The sequence below is a fragment of the Thermobia domestica genome, chromosome 5 (genome assembly GCF_964235325.1).
Source record: "Thermobia domestica chromosome 5, izTheDome1.hap1.1, whole genome shotgun sequence".
Taxonomy (NCBI): domain Eukaryota; kingdom Metazoa; phylum Arthropoda; class Insecta; order Zygentoma; family Lepismatidae; genus Thermobia; species Thermobia domestica.
The window spans coordinates 161,559,463-161,575,024 of NC_137458.1; the positions used below are offsets into that span (position 1 = coordinate 161,559,463).

The 15,562-nt window shown below is 35.3% G+C and overlaps 1 protein-coding gene across 1 annotated transcript in view; it reads left to right on the forward strand.

Moving 5' to 3' along the window:
- LOC145686221 (uncharacterized) overlaps positions 1-15,562 on the forward strand; it is a 307,734-nt gene that overhangs the window by 124,841 nt on the left and 167,331 nt on the right. The window contains exon 9 of the mRNA XM_081759284.1: positions 14,925-15,041. Coding sequence (XP_081615410.1) covers positions 14,925-15,041 — 117 coding nt within the window. The remainder of the gene's footprint in view (positions 1-14,924; positions 15,042-15,562) is intronic.

Sequence of the window (15,562 nt, forward strand, 5' to 3'; positions counted from 1 at the left end):
CAATGAGAGGAAATTCCGCCTTGTTACGTGACGTCACATGAAGCACGTTCCGTTCAAACACCTAAGCAAAGCTATCATTTTGCTTCTGGTGTGAAAATGGCTCACTACGAAGCTTCTGTTAAAAGCAGCGTGATTGCTTTAATTGAGCATGCGGGCATGAACTATAGCGAGGCAGGCGCGAGATATGGCGTCAACCGTGCTACAGCACGGAGGTGGTGGAGGAGATATGAGGAAACAGGAGATATAGGACGTAAAAGAGGAAATGGGCGACAAAGAGTTTCCTCTGCCGAAGAAGACCAGAGTGTAATTGCCCAATACCGTGAGCACCCTTTCATGTCTGCCCGACAGTTACGAGAGGAAACCAATTTCCCAGGCGATGTTACGACTGTCCGTCGTAGACTCAAATCCTTTGGTTTGAGATCATACAGGGCAACTGTTAAGGAGCGACTAACAGAAGACCACATGGTTGACCGTCTGGCGTTTGCACAGTTAAATATTGCACGTGTGTGAGACGAGGTCGTTTTCACAGACGAAAAAATATTTTCCAGTGCAAACTTGGGGCCGAAGCGTGTTTACCGCCCCCCTGGACAAAGGTATGCCTCTGAATACGTTTCCCGTTCTGGTCGAATGGGACATGTAACTGTCCACTGTTGGGCATGGATATGCAAGGCTGCAAATTTCGGAGGAATCTACAGGATTCCTGGTCGCCTAAACGCCCACAAGTATGTGGAACATCTGGATGAAACGCTTCCGGAAATAAAAGCTCATGTAGGTGACGGCATATTATATTTGCAACAGGACAATAGCTCGATACATAATTCAAATGTGCTTCGGACATGGTTGCAGAGGCAACCTGATGTCGAAATAGTTGGCTGGGTTCCTCATGGAGCAGATCTGAACCCTATTGAAAATATGTGGGCCTCTGTTGCAAGAACGTTGCGGGAAACCTGGTCGAACAATCCTCCACGAACATCTAATGATCTTTGGGAGCGTGTTGAAGATGCGTGGTCGATCTGTTGCACCCAACGCTATATCTCTCGCCTGGTGGATTCAATGCCACGGCGTATGGCAGCTGTAATCGAGTCCCAAGGGGACTATACACACTTTTAATAAATGCTCGCCCACAACACCATCAGCCCTCTCGAGGGCTACCTAATTCGACCCACTTATTAAGAAAATGTTACGAAATACATTACGCGACACCAGTGAATGTAAGTGTCTCAGTATGTTCTGCATTAATAAAGAGGCTAACGTGCGAGACTTGGTGGCCGAGTGGTATTATGTTTGCTATGTAAACGAAAACCACCTGTAACAGTGGTTCGAATCTAGTGAAGAAGACCCCTACTTTTTATCACCACGGATATTTGCAATACGCCTTCTGCTATGTCCGCTTTCGTACGGTCTATTATATGACACATAATGTGGACCGCCATAAGTTTTTACTTAGTAAACAATTTATAAATATATGAACAAATACCTAGGTATATTAGAGTAACAATGGAATATAGTACATTCGTCCGACTGACGTCGCTCTGCAAATGTTCATTGTATTACACCGGAAGATGAATTAAATAAAGACTGGAAAATTTGATATAAAAATTGATACGTAATAAGTTAAAGACAAAATATGTAATTATAATCTCATATTTGAAACTAATTTCGACTACAATTAATTATCTACCTGCTTTCATAAATAATCCAAACCAAACTTCGAGGTTTGGAATGCACAAACTAAGTGTAGCTAAAAGAAAAAAGTAACAAGAAGAGCAGAGATTCGAACCCACGACCACCAGCGTAAGAATTCCTTTTAGTAACCCTTCATCTATCAAACCATGACGTGAACATGACTTTTGTAAGTTATAAATTTGTATCCAAAAAAAACCATTGAGCGTATGTGCAACTACTGCTTTGCTCTTTTTCTCTTCAAAAGCGTAACATGTTTAGGACGATTCGTTTCGTTTTCCATTAGAGTTTCGAAAGGGATTATTTGTGTTTGAGTGTAGGATCTTTAGTTTCCTTTAACCGACACTTCTAGCAAATGCAACTTAATTCACACAGCACTTAAAAAAAAACTCGTACTGCCTTAGAAAGTATTCCTAAAAGAAGAAGCTGCATCATGCATCCTGAACAGTGACGTAACTAACGGCAGTGCGTTGAGGGAGCCCAGAGTAAAACGGGGCCTATTGAAAATTCGTAATTCCACTATTTTTCCTCGATGTCTAAAATGAGACTACTTTAGCCTTACATGAAAATGAATCTGTTGAGGGGACTGCGAAGTCTACTGAAAAGATTTATCACGTCCTTGCAGCAACAACTTTAAGTTTTCGAACAGTAATGAAGAACAAGATTGATTGAAATTTTAACTTAGAATGAAATAAATAAAAATCTAATCTTATATAACTCTCATTGATAGTAGTGTTCAGTATTTGTTTAGACGCCTATTCTTTTATAACTTTACCTATGATGCATGGGGTCCTTGGTTCGATCCCAGCTCACGCCGAATGAACTTTATTATGGACAAACACCGTGTGCATGAGTTTTCTCGGGTTTCTCCCGTTTCCTCCCACTTTTTCCATTAAACAATTTCATTTATTCCTCACCATTACTCTCTCCATTAGCATAGTCGGCATAATCGTGGGACGTAAAAATTAGATATTTCGTTTCGTTTTTCTTTTATAACTGTATTTCACTTTTTCTGTGACTAGAGCAACATCTAAGTGAGTATTTAGTAAATTAAACCACTAAAACCTATATTCATTGCACAATAGTGCAGATGAAGTTTAGCCCTTTGGCAATCTTCAGCATGGACAGCAAAAAAAGCCAATACATTGATATTGAAACAGTAGTTAACGTATTCCTCTGCGAAAAAGATCACCTGTACTGTTGTGTTTCAGATGATAATTTATAATTATACTTAGTTGGTTGAAATTTCTCCATAGTTGTGGGGGCGAGATACTGAAAAAATCCCTACCAAGAGGTGAAGGTGACATGTAAAAGTAGTCAAATACGAACGAAATTAGTGTCGAATTCATATGCAAAGATGAAAAGTGACACTGTGGATGCTGCGTAAGTCCAAAATAAGCCTTGGTTGGCTTTGAGTTGACAATGGGAGAGTGACAGGAATAAAGAATCGAAAATATCCTATATTTGTGTCGAATGGATAGTTTTCGGGATCACTGACATAAAAGGTGATATTTCAGATGCGTATATGTTCAAGGTTGGCCATATTGAAATGGGGTCATAGGGAGAACCAGTAAATACTTCAGAACAGTTCCTTTTTGGTGCGTTTCAAGACACTGAGAGTGAAAAGTGATAATGCATAAATCACATTCTGAATTATCGGAGATATGACTTCTGGGGAAGTGTCGTTGCTCCAGGGAGGCATTACTAACTGATCACTTCCTAAAATCGTCACTGTTTTGCAGGGCCGTAGACAGAAATTTATTTCAGCGATCGAAAGCTTGACAGGAATTTATTTTAGCGATTGAGGGCATATTTTACTAAAATGTCTATCATCCAGGGGCGGATCCAGGACGATTGTTTGGGAGGGGCGGTCGTTCGAAGTCAAATCAAGGTAAGAGCGGATTGCAAAAAAAAAGAAAGAAAAGAAGAGAAAAAAGAAAAGAAAAAAACAAATTTAGAAAAGAAGTAGCTCTTCTGCAGTATTAACTTTCTTAAGAAAGTACGGCCTATCTACTTTAGGTTTTAATTTAAGTTCATAATACAAAGATGAAAAATACTTAGGATATGTTTTATTTTTAAAATAAAAAGTATAAAAAGTTCCCTATTCTGGGGGATGTGATCGCCCGAACGCACTCCCCTGAATCCGCCCCTGCTATCATCATCTCTAAAATTAGATATAATTTACAAAAAAAGTAGTGATTTCATGGGGGCAAAAGCTCTTGATTGCAAAGGCCTGCATCCTGTGTATGTCCCTGCTGCTCTGAATTGTTAAAAGCTCCTCTTCTAAGGTAAGACATAAAATATAAATAATAAACGTGTAACATAGAATACAATATAAATAGAAAATATGTTATAATTAAGAAATAGAAAATAATTATAAAATAAATTTGAAGGACAATTTTAAAAAAATCAATAATACTTGAAAGTAAAATATGCTTTTAAAACAATTTTGCATTTATGCAGGGCTACAAACAAGTGAGGAGTGCCATGTAAATTTAGTAACAAATATAATATTGGAAAATTATTTCGAATTAAACTAGCTGTGACTACATTACTTCAAACTTGAACTTGTGGAATATACAGTATGAGCGTAGCTCAAATAAAATAATCAATAAGAATGGTCTTGATTGAAAGCTCGGACCATCCACGTAAAAGTAACTTACATTAGCCATTCACCTAACAGACAATGACGCACAGGGCTTGGCACTACTTTATCAGATGGTTCTATCAAATGTCACTTAATTAAAACAATAGTAACAAATTTTAAAGCTTTAAAAAGTGTCCTGAAGAAGAGGAAGTTCATTTTGCACATTGTAACTAAGTTACACGAGGTTTATGTCCTAACTGAACGGCGCATCTACCGAGTCAACTTTTGGAATATCCCCTTAAGGTAGCTTTCAACGCAGCTAAGGGAAACGTATGTGAACGAGTAATAGAATCCTCCGTAGCAGAATGGATAAAGTCATGGTTCGATAACCAGAAGGGTCGTAGTTCGAAACCCGTCGCTGAAACCAGATTTTTTAAAATCTTAATTCCTCAGTTCTGAAGATCTTTCTCTCCTTTCGTAATCATCTGATGCTCTAAAAAGAGTTCTCCACATTAATTCGACAACTGCCTAATGTGATCCTCGCAGTTCGAAAACTTCCCTTCTTATCTTTCACAAAATCAGAATTTTCGTCATAATACGAATGCTGTCCGATCATTTTTTCCCCCAATTCTAAATCTGTGTATACAAATAATCCCTCTCTGTCTCCATACTTGAATCCCCCCCCTCTCTCTCTCTCTCAATGTTACCCAGGAAGTCATATGGCTTGAGATCAAACCTTCGACTCTTGAAACCAAATATAAGCTCTTTAGCAATGTGCTATCGTAACTCTATAGGTTTGTTGTTAAAACCAGTGTCTTTTAGACTTTATTCGGGAGGGGGGCGGGGAAGAGATTCTCCGGCGACATAAGATTTTCACTTTTTATTAGTGTATTACTGTACATTTGATCAAAAAATACGTATTTATGAAGCTCAAGAGAGGGGGAATTACACCCTCCTGTCCTGCCCAAATGACGCCCCTGAAACATGTGCTTGCACTTACTGAAAAGAAATTCAATGAATCCTTGAATAAAACTCGTTTCTGTCCGTAGGTATTTTAGAGCTCTTGGCAATTTCCATAGATTTCTTAGGGAGCATCTTACTAGCTTGCACTCTTTAAAGAAAGAAAAGAATGAAACTAAAGATATTTATGAAGCTCTGGGAAGATTGTGTGACTTTCCTTTAATTTAGGCTCTTAAAAATATTTCAGAACAAACGAATGGAAAAGACTGTTTTAAAGCTATAACGTTGTAAACTTGATTCCTGTTTCTTTTTCAGCTGAATGAAAAGAGTGTACTACGTCACACACACTGCTTTAGACAAGGAGAGGTGGAGGACGGGGAGGAGTTGGAATAAATACTAGAAGCAACTAATCGATTGATACATGTATTGCGGGAATGCATAAGAAAACTGGGCAAGAGTTTGTTATTCATTTGGACTTAGAATTTTTGTAACAAATTTTATGCCGCGGACCGTACGTACTAAATTTGTAATTTAATACCTCAGTTTAAGCGTACTGATTGACCTTTACGTAAGTTAATGTCATGTAATTCGCGGAGGACTGTGATCGTCGAAGCAGGGTGGTGGAGGTGCTGATTGAGTTCCTCCGTCACTTGCTCCGCAGTGGCACGACGGTTCTGCGTGACAATGCGCTTTAATACCCGGCGTGACCTGTCACTCATGATTTTCTTCCGCCCACTGTTCTGCTTCCCGATGTGGTTTTCCCGTGTGTTGTGTAGGCTGTCATCTCCTTCGACAGTGTCCCACGCGACACACCTAACACAGTAGCCACTGCCGTCAAAGTCACTCCACATAACCGCGCACCAACAATTTGCCCTCTTTGAAAATCTGAGAGGTCTCCCATTTTACACTACCTCCGGCTGCTGCTGCCACTGGACACTGCTGTTCCACTGCGCCTGACGTAGTATGGAGACCGACCTAACACACCACCACCAGCGGTCCGGCGCTGCGGGCGCCACGACACCACTGCCAACCCATACATCTGACGTGTTGCCAACTACAGGTGTTTCCATTTTTCTGATCAACATCTGTATATATATATATATATATATATATATATATATATATATATATATATATATATATATATATATCGATTTCGAAAGTAGTAATTCAGTCACGTAGTTCTTGTAATAGGTATAACAATAAGTATCAGTAAGAAGTTAAGTAATAGTAATCTATAAAAGTAACAAGTATGTTACTTTTCTCCAACGAGAAAGGAAAACTATTTTTAAAAAAATCTATGCAAATAGACACATAACTAAGGCAAAATTGCTTTAGTTTCTACAAGTAAAGTCTAATTTCAATTTTACTGTATATTTGGAATATTGAGTTTAAAGGTATTTTTAGATAGCTGTATATACCGAAATACAAAACGGAAAAAGTTATGTATGTAAGAACAGTTGATAGTATTAATAGTTGTTGATTCTTGATTCCAATTGGAATTTTATGGTGTTAGATAATTATGCAGGTTTCGTAGAAATATGTATAGAATCGAAATACTTATAACAAGTTAATGATGAAGTAAATATATATTTTCTATTTGAAAACAAACATTGCTATTTGAAACCAAACATAGCTGTGTTAAATATCAGTGCGCTTTAAAGTTTAGAAGTTGCCTGCAGAACAGGACTATGTATAGCTAGCAATACAGTATATTGAGAATATACCGTGAAAACAGATGAATAAAGTAAAATTGAATTTAAGTTTATACTTATGTCCATGAAAGTTTGAAGGAAAATTTCCAATTACTTTAATTAGACAAATGAACTGAATTTTATTATCAAGTAACTAAATCCAAAAAGAAATTACATTGCTTTTCTTCGCTCATTATTAACATTTTCAACGATTACTTTTCTTCAAATATCTAGAGATCACAAAAATATTTGGACGTTTTACTCTTTCAGGAATGAAGTATTAAGTGATAAACAACTAACAATTTTAATTAAATCACCTGTTCTGTTTGATAAAATTAGCTTATTTCTTTTGATCTGAGTGGGGCGAAAGCTAGTTCATCTATAGGTTGGGAATATATTTCATGTGAATAAACCCTTATTTATTTTAATTCCTCTTGAAATCTTTCTTTTCTTGGCTTACCCAAATTCTGATGATGGATTGCGTTTTTGGTCCGAAAAGCTTAGATGAAATAAGGTATACGGACGTCATTTCTGCGATTTCTGTATAATAAATTTGAAAATATAAAGTTGTATTAATACCAACATATAAGGTATAAATACAGAATAATCAATATGATTTGGTTCGTGTCATATGTCTATTCTAACTGATATGAAATACTTAAAATAGATTTGTTTGTTTGTTTTGAGTTTAATGTCCCACTATTATGCCTGGGCAGCTAAAGGAGACGTGGACCTACAGATTATAGTGGAATCCGAACAGGGCCGGATCCAGGATTGTCTGAGGAGGGGGTGCACCAGTAACTACCAAAATAACCAATCGCACTGAAACTCTTCAAAGTGATATGTGACAATATTTTTTACACCTTACAACGCTGATATATAGAACGGAGAGAAGAGAGTATTTGAAAGAGGGTCGCAAGTGTTATGCAGGAAAAAAAGTTCTTCTCTCCTCCTGGTTTCTGTTTTCTTCCCTACTTAACAAATTCTATATTGTTTTGCTTGGTAAATCCTTTTCCTTCAACCTTTTGAAAATCGACTTAAACTATAGCTTTTACAAAGCTCTGCTTTCTTTTAAGCCCCAAAGGGAAAAATTATGGGAGAAAGTTTCGGAAAGTGTGACTATTTTCACTGCTAGCTTTTCATTTTAGATAGTGTATATTTACAACGAAGGGGATGCATGTGCACCTTTGCACCCCCTAAATTCGGCCCTGATCCGAACAACTTTTTGTCGTTCAACTGTGCCCTCACCGGGAATCGAACCTGGGACCACGCACACCAAAGGTAAGCGTGCTAATATTTAAAATAGAATCTCCAGTACAGTATTAATAATAAGTTAGAAGTTCCCTACATTTCAAAAATATTTAAATGTGTGTGATTATTATCGTTGAAAATTTAGTATACATACAGGTGCATGTACTTTAAGTAACTTATATATATTTTATTACTCATAAACCCCATTAGTTTCTTCTTCAGAATGTTGTTACGTAACTTTTTTTGTTTTTTCGTGTTTAAACCAGTGTCTGCCATCGACACACAACGTATTTATTAAAGAAGGTGGCATTAAAATTATTTTGATGGGATAAGAATTAGGTATTTACGAGTTTGATTGAGTATCATTATTGAAAAATAGACTTAATGTATGTGCCTCGCAGGTTTTAGTATTTAAATTGTAATATATTTCAAAGGAAGAACTTTTGATTCTTTAAATTCTATGTACTGGGTTGTATTCAAAAACATTTGTCGCCTCCTTGTTACTCTTTTCAATGAAATGATGATTCTTTGAATACCTAGCGTTTGTACTGAAAGATAGTCGCTCCACTGTTTAACACGAAATTATAAGAATGTCCCCACGTATTGATTTTCAATAAATTTCGAATTATCTTATCACAATCTTCAACAGTGGATATTTACAGTCTTATAGACAGTGGATATTAATGTAATAATAATAATAATAATAATAATAATAATAATAATAATAATAATAATAATAATAATAATAATAATAATAATAATAATAATAATAATAATAATACATTTTCAATAACATTGCTCAACTTGTGAGTGCCTATTTATGTGATTATCAACAGTGATAAATTAATTTTGTGTTGATATACAGGGTGAGCACGAAGTCGCTTTTCCCAAAACAAGTAAGGAAAGAAAAGGAATAAGCAAGCTATGAGAAAGCATCTTTTTGTTTTTGTTTTTGTTGTTGTTGTTGTTGTTGTTGTTGTACTAGAACTTTGTTTTCTTTCACTGAGAAAAAATATAGGTGGCATATTTAAAAAGGTAGGTTACATGAGTAATTCCTGTAGTTTTTGGGCTTAACGTACAGCAGACATATAACTGAAAACACATGCTTTATAAGACTTTCCGTATAAATGTTCCATCTATAAGTACTTTTCGTATGAAACAATATAGGCGGTCAGGGTCTCACATACAAATGGACGTATATAACATATAACTGAGGAATGTAACGTAAGTATATGCATATGCTATACGGAAAACTATTAGATGTCAGGCATCCTGCAACGGTATGATGCAACATCTAAGGGCAGTGCCTATGTCATCCTGATCAGTGCTTCTCCATGTCGGATGTTGTTAAAGACGAGGTATTTTCCAGGCAACCGCAGTTGTGGATCACTGAAAAAGCTATTGAGCAATCACTTCTGAGATTGGATGCCAATCCTCGGTTGTGTCATGATACTTGCAAATCATTGATGAATAGATGTACCTTGTGCATTCAACATGGTGCGAGACAGTTCGAACAATATTTGTAAGTACAATAAAAATTGTCAAGTCACCTAACTTCTTTTATTCCATTCTTCACATATTTTGGAAAGCAACTTTGTGCCCACCCTCTGTGTATACATATATGAAATCTATCATAAATATTAAAAAAAAATATATATGCAAACGAATTATAAAAGTAATACCGATAATGAATCCTGTACAAATGAAGTAAGAGAGAAGAACATTTCCCCTATTTTTATAAAATAAGTTCCTATACGAGGAAATGTAGAGCGAAAAAAAGAGTAAATTTATTATTTTTATTTTGTTTATTTAATAAATTTTCTAGACTGAGTAAAAATACATGATATAGACACCAGGATTATTTTGTTTTTAAAGGCTACCTATGCTATACAATGCGTGTCGCCACGTTTGGCCTAATCCTCGTTTCGCCTAACCAATTATCTGACACTTTTATGATAGATAAATGATAAGATTTGTGTCCGCTATTTTAGGCGAAAAAAGGATCCTCGTTTGGCCTAATCCTCGTTACGCCTAAAATGGCGGACAATAAGAAAAAACCGTGGAAATCCAACTAGAGGGAAATTATATAAGAGAAAATTCCCTTGTATATAAAGAATTAAGAAATGCAAAATATATAGATTAATATTATATTAGCTATTTTCGAGGAGATAGGATTACCAAAACTCCTTTATGTATTTACTAGGACCATGGATATATACGAATATATATGAGTAAGCGAATAGCAAAACCCGTTAAATTCACATTTTAAAATTTGTGACAAATCGAGAAAAACTGTTTAAACACGTCATAATTGTAAAATAACATTAGAAACTAGAGAACATTAAAAAAATTAAGAATAATGTGAGTGTTGGTCTGTCGAATGCTGTATAATCACACTAGTCTGTGAATTGCGTTATTGAAGAAAATAGTTTGGATTTAACAGGTTTTGCGTATGTAAATGGAAATAACAGCCTTTGCATCTGGATGAGCGGTCATTTTTGTTGAGGCTCAAGATACAAAACCTATCAAAAAGAAAGGGAGTCAGAGTCAGAAATCAGTATTATGCCTACTAAAATATTGGGGAAGGGGGGAATGTATTATCAACTATACATTGCACAAGATTGGCACAAATGAATATGGATACATAAATGCTACATTAATTTTGTTCTAAATTGAAAACAATGGATCCAAATGTGCAAAAATTGAGTTATGTAACCTCCTCTCCATCATCATCTACTAAATGGAAATCCATATCGTCGTCGTCCTCTGGTGCATCACCATTTTCTCAGTTTTCTATTCCTCAAAAAACTCTTTGTAAAACGTGAGCTTTGAGCTGCTTTCAATCGTCAAACCCTTCGTAACTACAAACGGAGTTAATTATACCTATCCGTATACATTTCTAAACTGAATGACTATATTTTGGAAGAGTTTGTAGCCTTTTATGGACTAACATAGGGTGAATATTAATTTGTCAATTATCCCAATATATGAATATGAAATATAGCAAAACAAAATGTGCAAATGTTGAGTTTGAGCAAAACAGTGGCAGAAAGAAAATCAGAAATGGTAAATAAGTGGCACTTTTTTTTTAACATGTACTAGAAGCATGTTATAATTTTGAATGATAATTGACACGAGACATTTTAAGAAAGAGGCTCTGCTGAAGCTGAAGAGACTGTTTAGAGAAGAACCTAATCCAACAATGTTCTGTTCAAAGTAAAGAATTACCCTGAAATACAAAACAAACGACTTTTATGCATAGGATAGTCCACTCACCTTGTCTTTAGGCTACATTTCGTTTCCAGTTTTTCATGTGTCTTGTACGTTTTCTAGACAATTTTGGTGTTGTTTGATAACAAAATTATGATCATCGCTGCCTAGAGTATCGTTTTCTTTCGATTTTGAGTGTATTTGTCTAGTAATTATTAAAGAAAAGCAAATAAGCACAGAAAAGTTTCACGAACAGTTAGGTTAAGACATATAGTGTCTCCATTTTCAGTCCAGGGTGCGCGGTGACTCAGTATTAGAGCGTTCACCTCCAGTGCTTGGGGTCCCTGATTCGATCCCAACTCGCGCCGTGTGGACTTTGTGGTGGACAAACACCGTGCTCGTGGGTTTTATCGGGGTTCTCCCGTTTCCTCCCACTTTCTTCATTCCTCCATTTCATTCATTTCTCATCATCACCGTCTCCTTTAGCCTAACCGGCATAACTGTGGGACGTAAAACTAAAGATTTCATTTTCATTTTTTTTTCAATTTTCAGTCCAAAAATTTAAAAAAGGAAAGCACACACTTCAAAATTCTGCCAAATAAAATTTCGAATGATTTACGAAGAGTTGCAATAAATATTCAGATTACTAAACTAATCCTATACAGTACGAAACCTCAAATTGTTTGAAATATGGAATTAACCGGGTCTGATTCTGCCCAACGAAATCATGTCAGGTTGGAATTGTACAAGATAACGGAGACCATGTTGATTTATAGTGTCTTTCTGTAAGCAATGTTTTGGATCTTTGGTACCTACTATTCACCCGTATTGTATCGAAGTACGAAGTTCACCAGAGTCAACTATATCTTTATTTCTGTCATACGAATGGAAATGGAGTGTACCAGCAGGACAACCACCCTCGTAACAGATCCCGGTTGGCCACCATCTGTTTGGAGGAGCATTCAACTTCTTCCTGCTGAAACAACCACTGAGAAGCCCGGATTTCAATCTCATTGTGCATCTCAGAGACTTATGCTATGGATATTCCCGGTAGTATGTGAAACGAGTGGAAATTCGACTCAAAAGTTGTAATTTCAAAAGTAATAATAAGAAATGAAATATATTTTCCTTCTTTCTTTGTCAGTAACATATTGAGATGTTTGAATTGTGGAATTATCCAAAGAGCAATTTGTCAGCAGAGCGATTTGTCACAAATCACTCATTTCGATCACAGTTGTCCATTGTTAAGTTATGAGCAAATTTAGGGATCTTTTGTCAGATCTAGCTCGAAATAGTTACAAATTTCATTCGAATTGTAATTACAATAAAATCACAATAGGATCCCTTGTAATGCATTAACAGCTTCAAAAAAAGCGTTGAAACTGGAATGAAATCCTTTGAAAGATCAGCAAAACCTACAATAAAATAACTTTTGCACCTACATAAGAAGAAACACACAAACTATATTTCCTTGACAATATCAGATATTTGGAAACAAACTTCAAACTAAAAGTTACCTTTGAACAGCACTCACCTTTAAACAAAATTTATAACAGGTGTAACTTGTTGTTTTTCTCTCATCTCAAATATAGCCACTATACACTCTGTGAGGGCATTAATATTCTCAAAATGGAACGGAAAAATAACTGTACAATTGTCGAAACATGTTTCCGAAAGCAAATAGTCCTATTACAAATTAGTTATAGGAAAACTAATTTGTATTTTTCAGTTCTTCACATAGTAGGGAATTTTTTCCCCGGAAAATTTCCCTCAGGTTTTATCTCCACGATTTTTTTATAGTCCACCATTTTAGGCAAAACGAGGATTAGGCCAAACGAGTATCCTTATTTCGCCTAAAATGGCGGACATAAAGCTTATCTTTCATCTGTCATAAAAGTGTCAAATAATTTGTTAGGCGAAACGAGGATTAGGCCAAACGATGCAAGATCATACAATGAGAAATTTGCAGGGAAGACTTTTCCTCCGACAACATTTGTGGTCTATAAAAGGATTTATCGTAACTAGATTAAGGCAAAGCAGTTTGATTAATAATATTAAATTCTCCATTATAAATTTAAAACGTTAATGTGCGTACATTAAACGTTATGGTTCAAAATTAACAAGTTAACACGTTAATTCCTAATAGATAACAATCGCCGCTCCCCTACATTGGTTGCCTGCTTGCAAACTGAAATTATGATAGTCAATCAAGTTAATTTATAGTAGGGGTTTTCAAACTGTGCGGTGCGCCTCCCTAGGGATTCACGAGGACTTAGATTACAAAGGAACACACTTATAATGCAACACACATACTTAAGTCTTCACCCGTCTTCTATAGTAACACGTAGTGGACTAAGAGTTTGTGTCAGCTCTGTTCCACATATGATTACGAATGAGCCTTTCACCTCTGGTTTAAACGTGTATAATGCTTGTTAGATGACATCTAAAAATCTTTTACTTTATCTCTACAGAATAGTACGTATTCTTAAATGTCTTTGGAATTTCACGCGACAGCATGTTAGCTGAATTTTCCTTCTCTTAATTTTCTGTTATTATTTTTGGGACGATTCTTGAGCTTTAATCTTTTCTAAAGTATTACCGCCATTCACGAATAGTCTTATTTGATTCATTTTCATTGGTCGAAGGCATTTTTCAGAGTATTCTGAATTAAGTAAGAAGGCCTTGCGAGTGATCTTTCCTTTTGCAATTTCCTATCTCTAAGAAACCATACTTCCAGCCATAGCGGTGATCAAATCCAAATATTGATCAAAAATAAATCTCCAGAAAGAGATGTGTCTTTCAAAACTATGCCTAGATTTAATAAATTGTGTGACTCAAAACAAGCTCATACATCCCATTGACTTTGCTCAACCTTTAAATGTGCCGGTTTTTATTGTTTCAATTCCCTCTCTGCTCGTATTTTTAAATTTTAACACAAATATCTGACTTACCACAATTTATAATTATTAACAACGGCTAATAACATTAAAAGATGTAGTGTGTATAATGTAGATCACTTGTATTGATGAGATAATTCCATTAGTGATTAATAAATGAAACAGTGTTTATCATTGTGATAGTCCTTCTTTTAGGGACACATATATTCATGTTGTTGACACATTTCATTTTTGACAGGGAATGCGCGTTCAGATTTTGGTGATTGAGGGGAGCCTCAACTGCAAAAAGTTTGAAAATCCCTGATTCATAGAATATAGGTTTCTTCTTCAATAAGACAATTACTAGTCTAACTATACTGTACGCAAAGTTATTAATGAATATGATAAGTTTTTATGTGAAATATATCTTTGATTTTATTTGTTAAGGTATTCTGGTTTTATCTAATTTCAGAAAGATTTCTGCATTTAAGTTTTTTTTTTTCTATTGACAAATTGAGCTATAAGCAAACACATATTGAAGGATTCCGAGTTTATATGTTTATTTGTTGCAGGAGAAATAAAGGAAAACAATTATTTCAGAACGTAATATCGATAAATTTTAAGTACAAGTAAATTAATCTTATTGCTTACTTATTTCTATAGGTAGGTTACCCGAAAACAATTGAATTAAATCAAATGGAAATTTACTGTCAGGGTATGAACGAAGTGCCACCAGAGTGCACCACAGTCACGTACATACTTCACAAGCTACTAGAACAGGTAAGTATATAAATGAACAACGTTAGAAAATATTCTCTTTCTCCTGATCTCATCTTTCCTAAATAATTAAATATTTTAAAATTTAATGCATTCGTATATGTTTCTTCTGATATATTTGCATCATTTTAGTTAGATTAGGTAAAATAAAATAGAATAGAATGCAGACACTCCACTACACTATCCTACTATGTAGCATTTCTTGGAACACAATTAAGGATTTTAATTCTACAACGCATACAAAGCAGAAAACTGAAATTCTAAAATAAGTAGCATCGTAATCCTTTCTATTTTTCAAACTAATCTAACAATTTTTTTTAACGAAAATATTCCATAAGAAATCGTTGAATTCACGAATGCAATTTAAAATTTTGGTGTATTCAAGAACGTGGATTGCAATATTTCTTAATATAGCTTAATTTCGCCTTCGTCAGTATAGAACATAGTAAGTGCATAGCTAATTTTATTGTATTGAAATATCACACTTCATGTGTCCGGGAGGTTTACGTTTGTACAATATTAAT